The sequence below is a fragment of the Simochromis diagramma genome, unplaced genomic scaffold (assembly GCF_900408965.1).
Source record: "Simochromis diagramma unplaced genomic scaffold, fSimDia1.1 OVJJ01000361.1, whole genome shotgun sequence".
Classification (NCBI taxonomy): Eukaryota; Metazoa; Chordata; class Actinopteri; order Cichliformes; family Cichlidae; genus Simochromis; species Simochromis diagramma.
Genome location: NW_024386860.1, coordinates 7,447,159 through 7,468,719, shown reverse-complemented (window position 1 = coordinate 7,468,719; position 21,561 = coordinate 7,447,159). Strand labels below are relative to the sequence as shown.

The 21,561-nt window shown below is 39.9% G+C and overlaps 1 protein-coding gene across 1 annotated transcript; it reads right to left on the bottom strand.

Annotated features, from left to right (window-relative positions):
- Positions 1 to 17,336: 17,336 nt before the first annotated feature.
- On the bottom strand, positions 17,337 to 21,351 carry LOC120732549 (oocyte zinc finger protein XlCOF6). The gene is made up of 3 exons (XM_040030225.1): positions 21,235 to 21,351; positions 20,526 to 20,983; positions 17,337 to 19,921 (listed from the first exon to the last, which is right to left on the bottom strand). Exons 2-3 carry the CDS (start codon positions 20,944 to 20,946, stop codon positions 18,537 to 18,539), a joined length of 1,806 nt encoding a protein of 601 aa, XP_039886159.1. The 5' UTR covers positions 20,947 to 20,983; positions 21,235 to 21,351; the 3' UTR covers positions 17,337 to 18,536.
- Positions 21,352 to 21,561: the final 210 nt, after the last annotated feature.

Sequence of the window (21,561 nt, the reverse complement as noted above, 5' to 3'; positions counted from 1 at the left end):
GGGTGGGCGTGAGGGGGATTAGAGCCTGGGGAGGGAGGAATAGAAGGATTATCAGGGAGATGGGTCATTGTTAACAGACGAGATGATTAGGTGCAATGAGTGGCCCTTCCTGGTCACAGAAACAGTGGAAGAGTTGTTTGGCGATAATTAGAGGTCAAACTCTGCACCAGAACTGGAAAAAAAAAATGACAAAGGTGAGTACAAGGCATATCTGAGGCTGTGATAATGAGGGAGTGAAAGGTAATAGTTTGCTTGTGTTCCTGTGAAATGGGGAAATCCAAAGCCAGGTGGGGTAGTCTAAAGCCATTTACAGGTCCTAATCTGGGTGGAATGAGCCGTGAGAGGAAGAAGGAACTAAAGTACACCGACTAACAGGTCTCCCCTGACCCTTCTCCAACTCCCGCTCTCCCAACTCTACTTTTCCTCTTCCTCTCTCCTTCCAAGCCTCCTTTCCACCAATAACATCTACAAAACAAAGTTGCCTGGCATTGACGGGACCCGAGAGGCTGTCAGCAGGGAAAGGAGGGACTCACCCCCAGCCAAGAAAAAGAGGTAAGAAAGGAAATGAGTGTGTGTGTGAGAGAGAGAGGGGGGAGAGATGGGAAAGGGGGATGAGGAGACTGAAGCGTTTCTAATTTAAATAAACCCTTTGGCAGACTGAAACTGGCAGCGAGCTTCCCCTTTGCTTGCAAGGAAAAGATGGAGAAGAAAGCAAAAAGGGAAAAAAGGGAGGGCAAAAGGAAAGGAGCGATAGATAGATGGATATTGAGATGTCTCTGTGCTGGTTTGCTTATCCGCATGGGATCGTTAGAGGCCAGAGGAGAGGAAAGGAGAGTGGAGGAATATATAGACTGAAGTGGAATAAGATAGGGAGCTAGAAGGAGCAGAGATAGGACACAAATAATGGGGAAAAACACTGACAAGATACACAGGTTAAGGGAGAGGAGAATAGGAAAGAGCGGTGAAAGTTAGGTAATAGAGGTGTGTGTGTGTGTGTGAATAGATAGAGGTACGATCCATCTGTTGGGAAGAGTTCATCCATCCTCCCCCTATTGAAGAAACAGTGAGAAACAAAGAGAATGAAAGAAAGTAAAACAGGGTTTCTCAGCAGTGGGTCCCATCAGTCTCATCTCATCAAAACTTGGCTGAAGTTTTTTGGATGGCTCCCAGCTCCAATCTACTCAAGGCGCCACACTCTTCTCCGTCACACTGTCTCCCCCTGTCTGTCCCTTTGGCTCGTCACAGCAGTGGCCTGCTTACTGGGCTATACGCTCCTAATCGGCTGCCACAGAGAGAGGAGCTGCAGCAATACAGGCTATAATCTAAAGTCTCACTTCTGAACAGCAGAGGATCCCCGTGTTAGTTTGTCTGCTGTTTGTTGTGTTGGACGAGAAATATGTGGCAATAGGAAAACTGCACAGGCAGTGGATGAGAAGGAGAAATGAAAGATCTGAAAACACCAAAAAGCAGCAAATCAAGTGTTGGCAACATTTTCTGTTCTGATCTAAGGGGATAAGAAAAACACACTTATCCACAATACAGATTTTTCTTAAATAAAGAAAATGTGGTCGTTTTTTTTCTAATGCCCGACTTACTGTTTATAGTTTACCTTACATCATCTGAAGGTCATCTAGATCCCTTTTTTATTTCCCACCACATCACTTAACATAATGTTTGATTAAGGAGCATGCTCATATGCATATAGACTGGCTATTACAGGTATATTACTTGACATGAATGACTTGACATGAATGTTGACAATATATGACAAGATGCGATTACACAGTCCCTGGATTAAAGATGCAGTGTGTGTGTGTGTGTGTGTGTGTGTGTGTGTGTGTGTGTGTGTGTGTGTGTGTGTGTAGGCCCACAGGTAGGGGCAAAGTCTACAGGATAGATGGAAAGGAAGGAGAGAGAAAGAAGGGGAGAAAGACTCCCGACCCCCTCCTTCAAACATACACACCGAGAACTGGCTCCAGCTCCGGCTTCGCTGGAGTGGAGAACCATAAATCTTCATATAGCGGCTGTTTTGATTAATGCAGCCGAGTCGAGCTAGGGGGCTGGACCTATCCCATTACGGCCTAATGGAAGATGGAGCGGCGCTGTCTCCACCACTAGGCCCCTGTCATTTGTTCCACTTTGCAGTCCATTTGGCCGAGAGACTACAAGCCACTCCATCAAAAATATTTTCAGAGTTAATTTCCGCCCGCTTAATTCGCCTTGATTCGGATTGCGTATCGAATGGCAGGATCGATTTTCGCCTGGCGTCTAAATTAAATAAAAGAGAGGGGGGTATACTTTAAGTCTGCATTTTCTTTCTTTTCTCTTTTCCATTCCATTCTTCCACCTCTTTTCCAGCCATCCTTTACCGTCCGCCCGCTCATTCCTTTTTTACGATGCATCTCATTTCCTCTTTTCTCTTAGATTTTGATAGACCCGCGTTTGCGAAGCTGGAGGCGGCGTGGATCTGACTGTAGTTACAGATGAAGGTAGGATGAGTTAGGTTGGATGGATTTACAGGTTTTCCATTCATGGGAAATTCGTTTAAGAAAGAAAGAAAAAAGAACGAACAAAAGAAAGACTCAATGATGTCTCCACAATGTGTAGATCCTGAAGAAGATTTGGAAAACATGAAGTGAAGAAGAATTGGACAGGCCTGCATGAGAAAAGTGGGGTAAATTAGGGGCATCGGGGTATAGAGGGGGTGAAAAATAATAGGGGGGCAAAGTATCAAAAAAGAAATGAAAAGAGGCAAAAAGCACAGTGACAAATTGGTCGAGTGTGTCGTGAATTCCCTTTTAGATTTAAAGCCGCGTGTAGCCTATCGTCATATCTTTCCAGAGTAATTTATTTTCTCATTTCTCTCTCTCTCCCCTCACTACCCTTCTCCCTCTCTGTGTGAATTTATCTGGTAGTCACGTGGCCAGAGGAGGGGGGAAAAAGTCAATAAAAGTCTCTGGCGACAACTGTTTCCCCCCTTGGTCTCTCGTCTCCTTCTTGCATTATCTCTCTTGCTTTGCTTTCTATTTGTTTATTCACTGAAGGTGCTTTGCTCCTCCCTATTTCCTCATCCTTTGCCTGTGTTTCCTGTTTCGGATCCTCTCTCATATCATAGGACTACAAGCCTATACCTATTCCTCTCAAGAGAGGCCTATTGATTTTATTCTTCCACTAACAGCAAGCTCCACACTTTGAAATTACAAAATCAGGAAGCTGTAGAATCCATCTCTCGTATCCACCTCAGAAATATTTCGATAATCATCAGAAAGTTCTCAAAGGCTTACAGGTTGGAGACGAAGGCCGCTAAGTTTTGTCTCGGAGAAATGAATCCACTTTCAGATCCAACTTTAGATCAGCAAAGTAATTAATGTTGAACTAATTTGATTTTATTTTACACTGATAAATTTAAGAGTTCATTTATAGCCCTGAAAGGCAATCTATGGCCAGGCAAAGGGACCACAGTTACCAGTACTTTGATATATCGCAAAATAATTGTCATTCAGCTAAAACATCATCAATCCTTGATTAAAGATCCAAAATCATGTATAAACAGCATATTCATTCATTTATATTTATAGACAGATTTTTATGGTTTTTAAGTCATTTAAAAACTGTGACACAATTAAACTTCACTCGCTTTATATTATCTTTAAAATGTGTTAAAGCTCAACTCTTATTAAAAAGGTGTGTTTCTCTTTATAAAAGGTGCACTGGCAGATACATTTGTATGAGAATATTTTAAATTCAAATACCAACTTCAAAAAATCTGCTCCATATCAGTCTTGCTTCATAGTTATTGTGTTAAAATACATTTGATCTTTTGCTCAGACTCTTAATATAATATATTATTGACTATAACTCCCAAATACATGTATTAAAAGTCCAATATGTGGCTATGAAGGGAGTAAATCAGTCTATAACAGAAAATTAAATAATTGTAAAACATGCAGGTTCTATGTTATAATGATACACTGCTACATTAAGTTCAAACTAAAGCATTTATGCATGGAAACTACTGTAGGACAAGCTTAAGGCTCGTGCTACTGATGAGCTGAAAGGCTTGATAAGATGGAAAGGTCTCTGTACTCTGGATATCCTTGGGGGGTTTGCACTTCCACAGCAAACAGGACTGATGGCCGACCCACCCAATATGACTTGCTCACTCAGCCCCTCCAATATCGCTGTCTCTATTTCAGTCGCCACATCTGTTATTGTCTGATTCTTAAGAAAAAAGTGGCTGAGCAGAGGATAATGAAATCAAAGCCCAACACACACAGTCAACAAGCCCCAAGAAACACAATGTGTCAATATTAATCTCCCTGACAGAAAGTCGAAATATGGCATCTGTCACACATCATCTTCCCTCTCTCCTGTCTTTCTTTGGAGTGGAAAAAGATGGAAAGGAGGTGGTGCTGGTGAGAGTGAAGACGGGGAAGTTGTTGGAAATTGCAGACATGGACCGGAAAGGGCAAAGGACTATATGGGGTTTCCAAGAAATATTTTGTTTGAGGCATATAAAGTACTGGGAGTGCTTTATGCATGACTTACTGACAAAAATAAAACCTGGAGCATTGTTAGCCTTAAACTTTAAAAACATGAAATTTAGATATAGACAGCTAGTACATTCTCCTGACTGAGGCCTAACTGGAAATATACTCATAATATGGATGGAAAAAAAAAATCATTGTTTCCAGTGATGAAATATGACCTAATATCCAAGCGCATACACAATGTTTGACAACCCTTTAATATTTTCTATATTTCTGCAGAGATATGACCTAAAGCATCCTTAAAGTACAACAAACGAGAAAACCAGAATGTCAGTGATGTAGTGGCTCACCCTGCTCATGATCCATCACAATTCACAGGTTTGTAATTTGTGGACTACAGAAAGAAAGTTCTAAGTTTAGCTATCACTAGTTTGCTGAATTGTTCAAAATGATGAGAATTAAAATCCACTGAGAAGTGAAGGAGGCTCACAAACAGTTATTTCTGTAGTAGGAGTAGCAATTCTTGTGAAACTCCAAATGTGACTTTCCCCTTTAAGTGCAGTTTGGGTGAAGACCCAAACTATGTGAGAAGAAGTGATTCCTGTGAATTGTAGAGATGATGGCAGATGGATACATTGTCATTGCATAATCAAAATATCTGTGTGTGTGTGGGGGGGATATATTTCAGTACCTTTGTGAAGCAATAAATGCATTTAAATATCTGTCAGTCAGCCCTGGATATAAGACAGCCTTTATGGTTGGTGTGCTCTCATGGACTGCTTATTTCAAATATTTTTTAAAAGTCCAAATCTTTCAGTTAGATTACAGTCAGGACTTTGATTTTACATTTCCAAAGCATTATCTTCATTAAAAGCATTAAGGTAAAACACTGTCTTTCTACATGACCAACTTTTTTCTTTTTAGTTAAAAGACATTTTCCATTAAAAGGTGCTGGTATATTTCACAATTCATTGCTCCACCATGATACTACAAGCACCCCATTTCACAGATGAGCTATTTAAGGTATTTACCTTCCTCCCAACAGAATGTTTCTTATTGGTCTCATTCATTAACATAGTTAAAACAACCTTTCAATTTATTCCTGTGATATTTAGCAAGATGCAGATGGCCAATGATGTTCTTTGCTGCTCAGACTGACTTTATCTTTGAAGCTCATTGTTGTTTAGGGTTCTCCTGATGGGCCACCATAAGCATGATCAAATATGACAGAGGACTTCGGTGGCTTGAATTAGCCTTGTTCCTTTAGTTACCTCTAAAACTATTACACAAGGATCACATACTTCATCCATGCACAGATATGTGATACTGGCTTATTTCCCACATTACATAAATCAAGACATTTATTTTTTTCTCTTTAAAAAAGCAAACTAGGTACTCTTAATGTAATCTTAATACTTTTTTGAAAATCTAATAACTTTTTTTTGGGGGGGGGGGTATGTTTATGCAGGAATTAATACACTCACTATGTAGTACAACTACATATTTAAAGTAAAAAAAAAAAAAAAGGCTAAAAACACCAAGTCTGTGTGAGACGCAAGCTTTCTGACTGCAGGGCAGAAAAACTAATATTTCTGTTGTAACAAGATGCTTAAGGGCACCGATCACAACACAAGATCTCTTGGTGATGAGATATAAAATGTCCTCCTATATTTCATCAGTTTTCCCATGCTTGAGGTTTCTCCTCCCTTGCACATCCTTTCTTCCATCCTTTATTTATCCTTCAATCATCCAAGGCACTCTCTTCTTTTTCAGCCTGTTATCCCTTTCTCCCACTCACTTCTCCCAGAACACTTTCCTTTCTTTCATTCTCTCTCCATCTGCTTCCTATTCCTCCCACCTCTCCTCTTCCTCCCTCTGTCTTTTGGACACTTCTCTTGGTCCTTTCGGTATCCCTCCACCCTGCCTCTACACCCTCTTTTCCCCCTCTTTCCCCTGTGATGAATGAGTCTGTCTGCTGGGTGCAGTTCATATTTACTGAGCAGGGGAGCGCACACTGTCAGTCTCTCTTGCCCTCCACATCTCTATTCCTCCACTAAAGAGACAGAGAGAGCAAGAGGTTACAGTGGGATGAGAGGAGGAGGGAGGCCAATGCAAAGAGATCCACTTCAGCAGTCAGCACGATAGCAGCTGGCCTGGTGGGGACCACGTTAGTATGGACTAGCATAGTTTGTCAATGCTAGCATTTGGCGTCGGAGTGAGAGAGAAATCCCGCGTACCTCTCGACCAAGCTGTCAATGTGGTGATGGTAATAGGGAATAAACAGCGTCTTTCCATCCTTTTATGTGTAACTCAGCAGCCCACTCTCAGTTTTCTCTCTCCTTCCTTTGTGTGAGCCATGCTTTTAGGCAAAGTGGACTTGAGAGGGAGAGAAGTAAGAGCCGCTACCAGCAGCAGCTTACCAAAGGCCCACAAAATACCTGGTTTCATCTACGCCTACATGCAGCAGTGTGTTGCAGCGAGTCAAACTGTGTGTTTTGACCCGTGTGTTGACCCCTTCATGAATGAGAGGAATGGATGTGGGCCTACCAGAGCCCAAAGGGACAGGCCAAGAGCCGCCGCAAAGCCCTGCAGAGCCACCATCTCTTCCCACACACTGACCTCGGAGGCCAGCCAACACCAAAACCACTGTAGCATGACGACATCAGTGACACACAGCGCCAACGCGCGCAATGTGTTCCTCTGCCAAATTGACAAAAATATAGACAGTAAATACAAGGAAAATTGGATAGCTCAAATTACATCACAAAAAGAAAATCCTCTCAACTGGACTTTTATAAGATTCAATATGGGGTAATTTAATTCTCAGTCTGCAACCTAAAACACTACCAAGTGTCTGTCAAAGGTGGCTGATTGAAAATGTTTTTTGCCATTTGGCTTTCAGACGGGGAAACCTAAATAAATGTAAGGTTTTACGTTGTCAATTTGTTGATGATTTGCAGTAGATTCTTGGCCATTTTAGTGCTTCTATATCTTCCCTGATAAAATGTAATGTCACTGTAAACATTGGAATAATACAGCTGCATGTTCGAATCCAAGAAGGACAGTGAAAGAGAATGAAGGAAAAATAGAAGCAGGAGAGGAAAAGAGCAGAACGCTGAGAGGGGGGGGAAGGAAAGCATCATGCCATAATCATCTGAATATTAGGGAAAATTGGACATAGGAAAGGCGAAAATTGGATATGGGAAAGATTTCTGAAGAGCAGAGGAAAGCCTGAATGCATCAAATGTGAAAACAATGACGGATATCAAAACGGATGGAAACAAATGCGGGCCCCTGTGGATAAATCACTGCTGTAAAATCTCTTTTAGAGATCCTAAAAGCCATCTTCAGCTGACAAATGAGAAGGTCAGAGGTCTTTCACGGGGAGCGCTGTAAGATGAAGCAGCACTGTTTATGATGAGGGAGGAGTTAAAATGTTGCTTTACAATGGAACATAAAACATATTTTCTACATACAGTGCCAACCGCACGCTCACTCCATACGGTAGTTCAAACAAATGGCCTAAACTTCTGAGCAGGAGACATTTCCTGAGCTCACTCATTCCCCGAAGCATCCTTTCCACAGCTATCCATTTCCCCCTGGTGTCTCAAGAGAGGAACTACTGCCATTTCAAAAGGTGGTCTCTTTGGGGAGAAATCTTCAGCCAGCTCGCCCGGTCTAAGACTGGTGTAGGCCTCAAACTGACGCATCCAGCTGTCACTCAACTGGGGATAAGATACGCATAACACTGTATGGAAAGGGTAAAGAGTAACACCATTATTTATCAGGACCCGTTCTCTCCCATCCTGTGTTTGTGTGCCGCATCGCTCCCCCCACCACCTTCTCATCCCTGGATCATATTTGTCCATCTGCCTGCCACGCCGATGGAACATTCCAAAAATGGCTGCTGTGCAATCTATCTCAATTTTCCAAATCTATTAACTTTCTTTGTGTGGCCTGCCTCTCCTCGAGCCCGATCTTTAAAAACCGTGGATGTTCAACAATTATGATAACTGCAACAGGGGGAATTAGAGAATCCACCCATTCATCTCTCTGCCCCTCCTCCACACAGACATGACGCGGCTAAATGAAAAATGGACACGCTTTAAGAAGTATTGATTCCAGCTTTAAACAAAGGTACAGTCAATATTATTTACTCCTAAATATATCTTTGTTATCTGTGCTGGAATCGTAGTTACTACTCTGTCCCTGTAATTGCGGACATAAAAATAATAGACCAATTCCCACTGAATTGACCGAGACAGGTTTGGTTGCGGCCCGTGTCCTAGTGATGCATATCCTGGGTATAAATGAACGTGAACAAGGTTTTCCTCTGATGACTGCCTTACTAGAGGTAGATATACACACATATTTATATATAACAATCCAAATAGGAAATAAAGTGAAAAAGACACAAAGCAATGCATTTTACACATCTGAAAGATATAAATGGAGCTTTTCTTTTCTATGCATTGTTTCAGAATATGTTTCCCTCTCACAGAGCTTTGTCATTTATTAAGTTTATCATTTATTTTTTTCCTACTAAACATTCCATTAGGCCCACTTCTTTTCTCATGTTCAAAATATACTTTTGTTTTGGGCTTTTAAATCAGATGTCTTGTGTGCCCTATAATAATCTAACATTTCTAACTGGCAAAACAGGCCTTTATTATGCTAGTCTGTTAATCTTTTGCAGATATAATCATCATAATCAAATCCTTTGCATTCAGTGACTGTCTGAACTCGAGACCAATGGACAACATCAAGTTCTACATTTCCTACTGTGAGATGCTCAGCTGGGCCTTTAATGCAGTTACACCTTTAGGTCTGTCACCATCCGTGTGCCGTCTTACCACTGTGTCACCTCACACATAGAATAAATCCCACAGCCTGTCATGCACCTTGCAGTGATAAGGCCTTTTCTCTGGTATTTTCATGCGAATATACTTTCAACTCCTGCACCTTTCTATCATTTTTTGTAAACACACTCATGAATGAGGTTTATGTCACCAGGAACTATAGATATTACCTGTACAATGGGAGCAATGTAGTTACCACTATTCCCAATACCATGCTATACCTGGTGACAGCAACTCCTCAAAACAAACTGGGCATGTGTGATTTCCCAGAAACGACATGAAAACGGGAAACATTCTTCTTCTTGTTTCTTATAGCCTGTTGATCTGTTTTTACATACTGCTCAGCGCCTTTCTGGTTTCCTACACAACAAACATCAAATATCAGTGCTGGCATTTAGTCCTTTGGTATTTGCAAAAATAAAAACCCTTTTTCATTTCAGGAAAATTATTTTTTTCTCTTAGGTGTTTTTATTTTAGATGAAAGTTAAAACCTTGTGATGGTGAAGTTATAAAGAACTGCTTGGAGACTGAACATTTTAATAATTCAGCTCTGCTTTTTATTGTAGTGCAACAATAGTGGCAGTATTAGGAGTTTTTTTTCCACAATCTGGGTCTGAGAGGCCAGACAAATTACAGCATTCAAATCTTACTGTTCAGAAAATAATAACTTTGTGTTGACCAGCACAATCCAACTACTCTGTTTGAAAAGGGATTTAGATGAGGAGTTGCATGAGTGTACATGGTTTACTTGTAATGAATGGTTTGAAAAGGTATCAAATGTGATTGTATGAGTTCTCCTGAACTTCATCTACAGTCAGCAGTAGGGATTGACTGTTTGCTACAGCAGGAAATATAACAAAACATAAGCAGAAATGGCAAAACGAAAGCTGAATCTTCAAAACAACCCTGCTCTGATCTGAACAAATAAAAAAAAGATATTCCAATGAGAGTTCCAGTTGTTTAAAGCTTAAAATACCGTATCATACACACCTAGCTGAAAGACAAGGATCAGTAAAAGATTATGTATGAAGCAACTTACCAATGTTGCTTTCCCACTGCCTCAGCTTGTGGTGTCACCTCATAGAGTCCAGTTAAGCATGCATCAGTATCTTCCTTAACAAATGCCTCCAAGCCTTTAAATTCCCAATACCCAAACTTTATTAAAAGGCACGTTTCATGCATCTCGGTTTCTGCTGGCACCTCTTTGAATTGTTTACAGTTAACATTATTCCAGCCTGAGCTCTCTTGTTCACTTCTCTGCTCTCCTTTATATTTAGTACAGTGTGATTCTAGCTCATTTTGCAGACTTGACAAAGTTGTTATTAATGGTGCAAGATAATGTCTGTCATTCTTCCAAAGCATGTAATGTTTTTTTTAGAACTGCTTGGAGGCAATCCTGGTCAACATACCTCAGTTTTTGTGGGATTGAAAACTGTAGTTTTGGTTTTGGGTCAAAAAATGATTTTGGGGAACAGAATCTCGCCAAAGATCTGCCTCATCTCCTGCAGTCTCAGGCTTATAATGGCAGTCTTGTATGTCTTTGAATTCTGCATGGTGTTTGCAATCTGACTGCAGATCTGTCTTAGCAAGCTTGGTCATCTTACCAGCTGCCTTCTCATCAGTGTAGACAAAAATAACTGCAGTGTACAGACATTTAATGTCATATATTAACCTAAAAAGGGATTTTATTATTATGTCATTGTAATGTAAAGTAAATGCTTACATTATTACAAAGAGTAGTACTGAGGTATATCATAAACAGGACCGACTCAAACTGAACTTCTGTGGCTTGTTACTTAATGCCTAAATCCCATGAGGTTTCAGTCTCTGAGGTTTTTGTTTGCTGAGATTATTTTCAGTGTTTCTACATCATCTGTGTAGTTCTGAAAGCAGAAGTGTGAACTAAAAACATATCAAATGAAAATATGTCACATCCCCTCGCTTCATTTTAAGTACAAAGGGAAAGTTATTGATTATATGACAAACTGAAGAGGCCAATTTAAGCATATGATGCTCAACAGCACAGTCTTGGACATGTCTTGGAGGCAATCCTGGCCGGTATACCTTCTTTTCACAGCTGACAATCTGACATATCATAGCAGGAAAAGCACAGGTGTATTAACAGTGGTGCATGCCACTTAATGGGTAGCCGTGGTTTATGCATACTAGATTAAGGTCATTTTAAGGACCTAATGCAAATGCCTACTTCAAATGCCTGTACTGTGAAAAGGTCTTGAGCCATCCCTGATTTCTAGATAGTCTGCTTTCAAGGAGCCAGACTTTGTGAGTTTTTTAAAAGTGGCCTCGATTTATAGTTCTCCAGGCTTTCTACAGGTCCTTTAATGTTGGTCTTTGGATTTGGTTGCTTTTTCACTCATTTTCAGTTGACTCCTTGCACCTGACCATTTTACGAGGCATGTCTTGTTTGTTAAGCCACTTAATGCTGACATATTCAAGCATATAGTTGGGGCTCAACAAGGTAACCCTGGATTCTCCCTCTGCACTAGGCCAAGACTGGGGCCTTCCTACCTACCTTTTTCACTCACTATGTGCTTACACATCACTCTGCATGTAATCATTAGTCATTATTAATCTTGGGCTCTCTTCCATAGTGTGTATTTGGGCCTGTCTTTCTCCCCTAGCCCTCAACCAGTCGTGGCAAATGTCTGCCTTTCTCTGAGCCTGGTTCTGCTGAAGGTTTCTTCCTGTTAAAAGTGAGTTTTTCCCTCCCACTGTCACTACGTGCTTGCTCAAAGGGGGTCATTTGATTGTTGGGGTTGCAATATAAAGCCCCTTGATTGCTGTTGTGATTGACACTAAATAAAAAGAAAAAAGGGGGATGAACGAGTATTTTGTCTATGCATAACAGACAACCTAGCAAAGAACCAAAAAATGCCAAAGACAACACAGACTGGAAAAAAGTCGTGTTTTTTGCATCAGCATGTTGATTCCCAAAGAGCTATTAGCCAACAACTTTAGGGGCTGGTCTACCTACATCAGATGAACACTTTCCATAAGTCATGCCCTTAATAGGTAAAGCTCCAGCAACACAGGACCTGAGAGATACATCTGGCTATTCAATTGATCTGTTTTCTTGTCAGAAATGGTCTAAGTGGATGTGTAGCTGTCACAAAGCCATTCTTAAACAAGCATTTTCTCTGCTATACTGGAGAAAATGCTCCAGTATGCCAAATCACACTAGAACTGGACTGAAAATTAGGTGCAATAGGTCTTATGGAGTGAAAATTATGGTTTAAATCATCTCAGGTTCAGAGAAAGTTGGGAGAAAAGTACAACAGCCATCTAATGTCTACAGCTATCTGCAATCCACAGTGGAGGCATCTATTACTTTACATGGACGTGTTTTCAGCTAACGTTAGCTTATAAAAGCCAGCTTGTCTATCTACCAATTTTGCAATACATAACACATTTGGTTATGAAAATATTTTTTTCTGGTTAATAATTTTTATATTTTGTTTGTATTTTAAATTAGATTATATGAATAGAAATGTGGATTAAAGGTATTAAATGCTACTTTTCTCAGCAATAAAACTGATAGACTTAACTTCACATAAAACTAAACCCACTTAACTGACCTACTGCGTCATTCACTATATTGCTTATTACTCCGGACTTGGTTTTTTGGTGTTCCTTGAACCTTTAATGATGGGTGCAGTACTTCGTACATACCTAAAATGAACTCGCATCTGGACACGGTTTTCTTGAGCCTGGTTATTGAAGCTGGAATATCTCGGAAGGAGCGTCATTTCACTTGTAAGCTACACTGGCTTGTGTTATTGTATTTTATCCAAACTCTACCTGCCGGAGCTCTCGGCTAAGCGGAAAAGGAAGCGGTCGTTTTAAATTCCCTCCAGCACCGCAGAGGCGTGGCGTTTATGTTGAACACTTGAAGGTTGGTGGAGAAAAGCACAAACTTACTTTAGTTTCACATTATATGAGAAGATTATAGAGATTAATGACAGAAAAAAAAACATTATGACGCATAAACTTGCACATGAAAACCCTTAAATATGAATTATTTACTGAGCATTTTACTGATTGCTGTGGATCGGTCTTCCAGGCAGCTAATGCGCAGGGAATTTTCTCCAAAGAGCTGCCACAGTCAGGTAAGTGAAGTTAACATTGTTTAAAAGGTATTTTTAAACTAAATAGCTCTTTATAGTTTCACTGCATTTACCCATAGGTTTAATGACATTCCAGTAGCTACATGCTAGCAGTTGCTAAAAGTTCAGATGTTTGTTATCTTCTCACTGCGTTAATATGAACCTAAAACATTTTAACTATGTATTTCTTCTAAATGATGTCTAAATAATATCATTGTCACATGTCAAATCGCACAGTTTGAACAACTAAATTACCGTTTATCAGTAAGCTAATAATTGCTAATTAGCTTACATAAGCGAACATACTTTCAGAAAAAGTGGGGTAACATTACCATAAAGTTAACTTTACTGGTTTATATTATTTTAAGCAAATGCCAAAGGCATACACTACTTTAGAGTTTTGGTCATTATTTAGTAAGAAATATGTATTTTGTGTAAATTAACTGATAGCAATGCTAATGACATGTTAAGTAATGTTTCTATTTTATAGAAAGGTTTAAGAGTAGGCAAAAACCAAATCTCTGAGAGATGCAACCAGTAGACGGATGAGAAACATACTTGAGGCTGAGATGACAGAATAACATGGGTAAGAATAAAAAATGTAAGATATAAAGAAACATTTTTAACATTGTATTATTTTTAATTGTGATGTTTAATGCCAATTATTGAATTTATACATTAGGACATCTCCCCCTAAAAGCGTAAGAGTGATGTATGCGCAGGGCATTGTTGCTCTGTCTCCATATCTGGAAGACCCATATTCACAACATGGATATGTAAGTAAAGGGAACTTTTCAACATTAAATACATAATTGCCCTCAGAAATGTTGATAACATAGTCCTTCTTCGTTTATTTAATTACATAGAAACATTACTACGATCCAGAGAGCAGTTCAGGATACATTGCATGGCGGTTAAAGACCATTCAAAGAAAAGCTGTGGAGGAAAGAAACGTCTCAGTTTGCAAATCTCCCAAAAGTAAGTTCACTTATCACTTAAATGATACTCAAGCTGTCAATAACCTCATCAAATTCCCAAAGGTATGTTGTTTAAAATATACTTTCCATCACCTCTATTTTCATGGACAGTGAGCTAATCTACTGTCAGAGGATAGTCACTTAATACTGTTGTTTAATGTGTTGTTGTAGGCTGGAACCAGTGTACAGCAGACTGTAGCTAAGGAGATTGGGAAGCGCATCTGTAAATGGAAGGTCGCCGGTTCGATCCCCGGCCTCTCCATTATTATTATTATTATTATTATTATTAACATCACTCGAAGCAGTCAGCGCTACCTTCTTACTCAGGGATCCACAAGAAGCAGCATTCACACCTTCATTGTGATTGAGAAGCATGCACTTCCATGTAAAGCGACAGGTTCAGTAGGAGCCCTTGATGAACTCTTTAGGGCCCATTATGTCTTTGGTACATCATACAGTTCATCCCTGACCAACTTTTTTACTTTTCTGCAAACAACTACGACATTGGGGAAATGTCATATTGCTTTCTCTAGTGAGCATCATAGAACTGTGAATTGTAAAGGTTTGTTACGTTAATTAAATGACACTGAAATGAGAAACATAATAAATGCTGTTACTTTAACCTGTATATTTGTTGTTATTTCCATAATGTAGGATAGATCACAGTTATTTAGTAATATAGCATCATAAGGTGAATATGAAAAAAATCACACTACAGAGAAATAAAAATGATATATTATTACACATCAGAGTGTTATTATTAAACTAAATTTGGAGTAACAATAGCTCTATAAAGTGTAATCAAATTACTCTGAACAGTGTGAATAACCCTCAGTGTTAAATAGTTTTACACATTTTGTTGTTAATTTTGACACTAAATTGAGTACAATTAACACTGAAAAGTTAACACTGGCCATAGAGTAAATTTAACTCTAATTTTGAGTGGGACCAAATGTTATCTGAAGCAGAGTTAAAATCAACTCTGTAAGTGTAAAATTGACACTTGGTTTTTTACTGTGTACGTTGTGGTGGACAGATGCTATAAGATAAAAAGACAATATTAACCGAAAATAATATTATGTTATGCAATGTATTCCGGAGAAGTGCGGATTTTAATGCAGGGGTGGATTTGTGGTCTAACACTTATTCACCTGTTTTCACTTTGGTAAATAAAAATAACAAAAGTTCATCTGCACTAAATCCTGCCTCTGCCCCTCTTAAAGTGCCTCTATAATGTACTTTAAAAACAGCGAGCACTGACCAAAGTGCTGAACATAAAATAAGAAAAAATATCAAAATAAATATAAATACTAAAAATAAAAATACAGTAAACAAATAGAACACTAACATCAAAAATAAAATCCAAATAAATTTAACATTTCTATACTGAGTTAAAAGACAAACTGAAAAGGTGGATCTTTGATCGCTTGAGGAGGCCTTTCTAATTTGTAATGGCAATGCGTTCCACAATTTGGGAGACGCAACTGTGAAAGCCCGATCCCCCGGTGCTTCTGATGCGTCTTCGGCACATCCAATAACAACTGCTCAGTTGATCGAAGAGACCACGAGGGGGTGTGCAGGTGCTGTAGCTCAGAGAGATAGTGAGAAAAAACAAATAAAAGAATTTTAGAATGAACTCTAAAATGGAAAGGCAGCCAGTCTAGTGAGACATAAAATAGGAGTAATATGCTCCCTTCAACATGTACCAGCTGAAGACGTGACAAGGATGACTGGCTAATACCAAGGTACCATGAGTTACAGTAATCCAGCTCAGTCGGATGGATTACTTAGCATGGATTACTGTTCTGAAATCATCTTTTGACAAGATGTGCTAGAGGGCCCATGTCCACAGGAAAGAACCCACCAGTGACACCTGACCCAAAGAGCCAACCAAGCTTTCACTTCCTCAAGACAGTCATTTAGCGTTTGCATGTAGTGGTCATTTGTCTTTTTTAGGGGCATATAAACCTGCGTATCATCTGCATATAAATGGAAAGCAATTTTTTGTCTTCTAAAAAAAAAGGGGAGAAAAGCAGAGGTCCAAGTATTGATCTCGGTGGTACCCCACATGAGACTAGAGCTGGGGAGGATCTAAAATCTGAAAGGCTGACACAAAATGTTCTCTCAGCCAGGTAAGACCTAAATCACTTCAGAGCGGTACCATGAATGCCTACACAGTGTACCAAGAATGATAGTAAAATATTGTGATCCACTGTGTCAAAGGCAACTGTTAAGTCTCGGAGAACCAAGATCACATGATCCCCTATTTGTAGCCAGGAGGACGTCGTTAACAACTGTAAGCAATGCAGATTTGGTGCTATGCAGAGATTTAAAACCAGACTGAAAAATCTCAAGGACATTATTTTCATTTAAAAAGGTTTTCAGCTGATTATATGTAATTTTCTCCAGAATTTTAGAGAAAAAGGAAGCTTGGAAATAGGCCTAAAATTTGATAAAACAGAGGGATCCAGGCTAGTTTTCTAAAGCAGAGGCTGAACTATAGCATGCTTCAAAATTTTAGGAAAAATACCAGATGAGAAACTGGTAATAACAATAACAAGAATGAATAGCCCAAGAGTAGAAATGACCTCTTTAAATAATTGAAGTAGAACAACATCAGTAGGGGAACCTGAGGGCCTCAGATGACTAACAACCTCATAGAATAAAGAGAAAGTTACAGGCTTAAACTGGTAGAAAACAGCACAGCAAGAAACAGGGACTGAAGGGTCAAGAGCAGGTGGTGTTTTCTGAGCCCTGGTGTTATTCACCTTTTCCACAAAGAAATTCAGAAATTTCTTACATACCTCAGAGGAAGCTTCAATACCGTCAGACTGAGGAACATTCAACTAAAACCAAAAAAATGTCTTAAAAAACATTAGCAACAAATTATTCTCAAAATTCTTTTAATTTTATTAAGATTGGTGGGACAAGTGGCTGCCCACACAACATTGCAGTATAAGGATAAAAGAAACTGTATTAAGGCATTAAAATGCAAGACTGATTTAATAATAATCCAACTGTACAGGAAGAATATCCAGAATTTTTGTATGTGTCCTACATGCACAATAGGTTTTCAAGAATATAATCATCTCCCAAAATAATTACACAATTTTGGCCAATGAATTAGCCAGCTACTAAAAAAAATAACAGTCTACACTCTTACTTCTACTTCTGCTTATTATTTTTAAGATGGTGAAGTAATTAGATTCCTTCTTTTTTCAGTGCAAAAAAACCAACCTAACATAACCTATTTACTGCCAAGTCGGGGGGGGCAAAAACACCAATCATAAGCTAATTCTGCATTTGTAAGATGATCTGTTCTGCGTGTGTTAGGTTGATGCTAGATCTCACACGTGACTCAGTGTTAATGCGTTCGTCACATAAACTGACTCAACTTCACTTTATTTACACACAAACATTCAGACAAACATGCAGCTTAAAGCGCTTCACACAGCAAAACCAAAACGACACAGAATGACATTAAAACCATTCACAACATTAATTATATAAATTAAAGACAATAAAATATAATACTAAAAATAAATATATAAAAGCAATAAATACAGGGATACACCTTGCACTTCAAACTTTCATTGATGTATTACAGATAATTTAGTAATCAACAAGTGGAAGAACAAAAACAATCCATTAGCAGAATTTCATATGATTAGTTCAAGCTATCTTTATAGTGTTTTGCAAAAACAGATTATTGTTGCGACAGTGCCGTTAAAAGAAAAACTACTGGCAACCACCAGTTCTACCCAGCAGCCTCCTTGTAGATGGACCTATGCTATACATTTGAAAATACTAGATGATTTTCAGAAATGCTGACCTCTGACCTTTATATCGAGCTCACTGAGATTTGAACTCAGGTTTTTACACAAACTTGGTTCCCCACGCCGCTCCAGCAGCGTGACAACAGCCTTTTACTTTTGATGGGTAAAAAATGTCATGCATTACATTTACAGGTAAGAGTTTGTTTTAACACATTCATTTAAAAAAACCAAACAAAAACAGACTGGGTAGTGTACTTTTACTTGCAACTTAAAGTCAGCACTGTCCTATTTACAATCTTCTCTTTAAAGCTTAGCGGCATTTGGCAACGTGACCGGAAAGATGGTGAGAGCGGGCAAACCTGCGGAGGCATTTAGGGCAAGAATACGGCTTCTCGCCCGTGTGAGTTAACATGTGAGTTTTCAAATGGCCCGACAGTCGAAAGCTTTTCCCACATTCTTGACATGTGTAGGGGCGCAGGTTAGTGTGACTCCTCCTGTGCTTCCCCAGATCACCAGATGAAGTGTAACAGCGGTGGCACTCGGGACATTCAAAGGGCTTTTCCCCAGAGTGTATCCGTTTGTGTTTCACCAAGTCACCGGACTGTGTGAAACTCTTATCGCATTCAGTACATTTGTAGGGTCTCTCACCAGTGTGGGTGCGTTGGTGATTTCTTAAATGGGCAAGGCGAATGAACCTACTGCCGCAGACAGTGCAGTGGTAAGGCCTTTCACCAGTGTGTGTTCGTAAGTGTATTTTTAAAGCGCCAAGATCTCCGATCTTCAACCCGCAGTCTCCGCACTGATGAGCTTTCTCGTTGGTATGAAGTTTAGTGTGAACCCTCAGGTTTCTCTGAGTGTTAAAATTTTTCCCGCACACATTGCAGTGGAAGGGTCTTTCACTTGAATGTGTCCTCAGGTGTAGATCCAGGCTAGACTTCAATCCAAACTCCTTTCCACATTCCGAGCAGGAATATTCCTTCTTGCCAGAGTGTGTGGTTAAATGGCACTTAAGATGGTGCGACCTTAAAAAGGCTTTCTCACACACTTGACATTTGTAGGGCTTCTCCCCTGTGTGTATTTTCATGTGTTGTCGCCAGCCGCTGCGCTCTACAAACCTCCTGCCGCAATCCTTGCAGACAAACGGCCGGTCGCCTGTGTGGGTGCGCATGTGGTCTTCCAGGCTTTGAGGTGTGCGCACTTTCTTACCACATTCTGGACACTCCACACCAGTATCCAGACAGATTGGTTTATCTTCAGGCTCTGTGCTATCTAGTTCATGACACAAATGAGGTCCTTGGCCCCAGGTAGTTTTGAAACTCTTCCCACAATCAGCACAACTGAGATATCCTCCTCTAGTAACCACAGACATGTTGTGCCAGCGCTGACAGTGATTTTTTAGGTTCTTCAGGTACTGGAAGCTGCGAGCACAGGTTGGGCAAGGGTGAAGCCTGCGGGGAGGGGCAGAAGGGTGGACTTCACGTACGTGGACCCTGAGGTGTACTTTAGAGTTAAAGGTACTGCTGCATGCACCGCAGCTGTATTTGGGGATGAGATTTAGTGTGCGGCTTGAGAAGCACGTGTTGAGTTTCGCAAGGTACTGTTTCTGATGGACCCACTTAACATGCTTCTCCAGGAAGTCCAAGTCAGTAAAGGAGACAGTGCAGTGCGGACATGGAAAAAACTCAGATGATGACTCTACATAGGAGTGACAAAAAAATAGACAGGAGTCACATCAAGCAAAGGTAAGAATGTATGATTAGACTTTTCCTGTTACAGTAATAGGAAACTCTCTTGATTTATAATAAAGACATTTAAGCTGTGTCACCCAATTTGCACCCAATTTTTGTTTTTAAAATTATTAAAGATGTATGCTGTAAGATAATTCCACTCTTGAAAAAGAGCAGTTCAAATAAATAATTTAAAGCCCTAAATTCATGCCCATGATGAGACTATGTAAACTTCTGACTATAACTATATATTCAGTGGCTGGATCTGGATTTTTTAATGTAATGTAACTTTTGGTCCGAATCTTTCCATTTTCTTGTCTTGCTATTCCCTTCAATGAGGGTGTCTAGCTTAAGGATCACTAACAGTGCTCCTGTTATTTCTTAACTTTTTAAAAACATATGTATTTAACCCTCAGCTGATTAAAAAAATGTAAATGCAGATACACCTCTAGAGCTTGCATTAATGTGTTTCTTATACATACTTTTCAAGCTAAAACTGGCTATTTGTAAAATTTGGAAAAGGTGAATAACAACTAAAAGCAAAAAGACCCAGACTTAAGGCCGGTCTCTACCTCTGCAAGCCTCCTCTCCCTCTTCAAACCCCTCTCGGGCGCTGCTTGCATCCTCCACCTCTTCTTCACTCTCTCTCTCTTCTTTGACCCACGACTCCGGCTCCTCCTTGACAGCAGCTTCAGTAAATTCATAATGTGGTGGATGGCAGGAGTCAAACTCCTCCTTTATGTGTCCTTGTGAAATATAAGCATCTGTAATAGTGTCAGGCTTAGTGTCTTCTGTGTCTTCACTGTGCTCCTCGCTGATCTCCTGCGAATGTGGCTCCTCCTTTATCTGGATATTGAGGCCGTGCCCATTAGTGTATACTTCACTGAAGCCTTCCTCGCCATCACTCCCCTGCTCTAATTTATGCTCAGCTTTAATAGTGACCGCATCGCTTTGTGTCTCTTCTGTCTTTGCCTCCCCTTTTGTGGATTTCATCTTCACGTAATCACCATTAGGGTTTCGTCGTGGCGTGCTGTGGAGCAGAGGAAAACACCGTTATGTCGAATATCTCGATGGACACTTAGATTTAAAAAGGCAGTCCGAGAAACACAGGGAACAGAAGCAAGCGTCATCTAAATATTCCCTGACTCTGGTTATCTGATCTTTGTTAGCTCACATTAGCTAAGAAGCATTAGCCTAGCAATAGGCTAACGCCGTTTACTTTCCTACAGCTGTGCAACTGTCACCGTTTCGCTTATATTCCGCCACAAAGAAGAGACTCACAGTGTTAAATCGGGCGCTTAAGCCGCAGCAGCTTCTTCACATTTAAGCGACCATTTACTGGCAGCCTGCATCAGTTATAAATGGATAAAAACACAGGAAGAGCACCGCACACTTCCTCTGGTGCTGGCCAACCAGAGCACATCAGCCTTGTTTACCTTGAACCCGCTTTTAAAGTGACAGCTACAAAAAACAAGCATCACAACAAATCACGCCATCCTGCATCATAACTTATCTGTCATGCTATACGTGATGTAGATGGGTTAAGAAAGATTAAAAAAAAAAAAAAAAACTACAAAAAGAAAAATATCCTCAGTTTTAACAAATTCT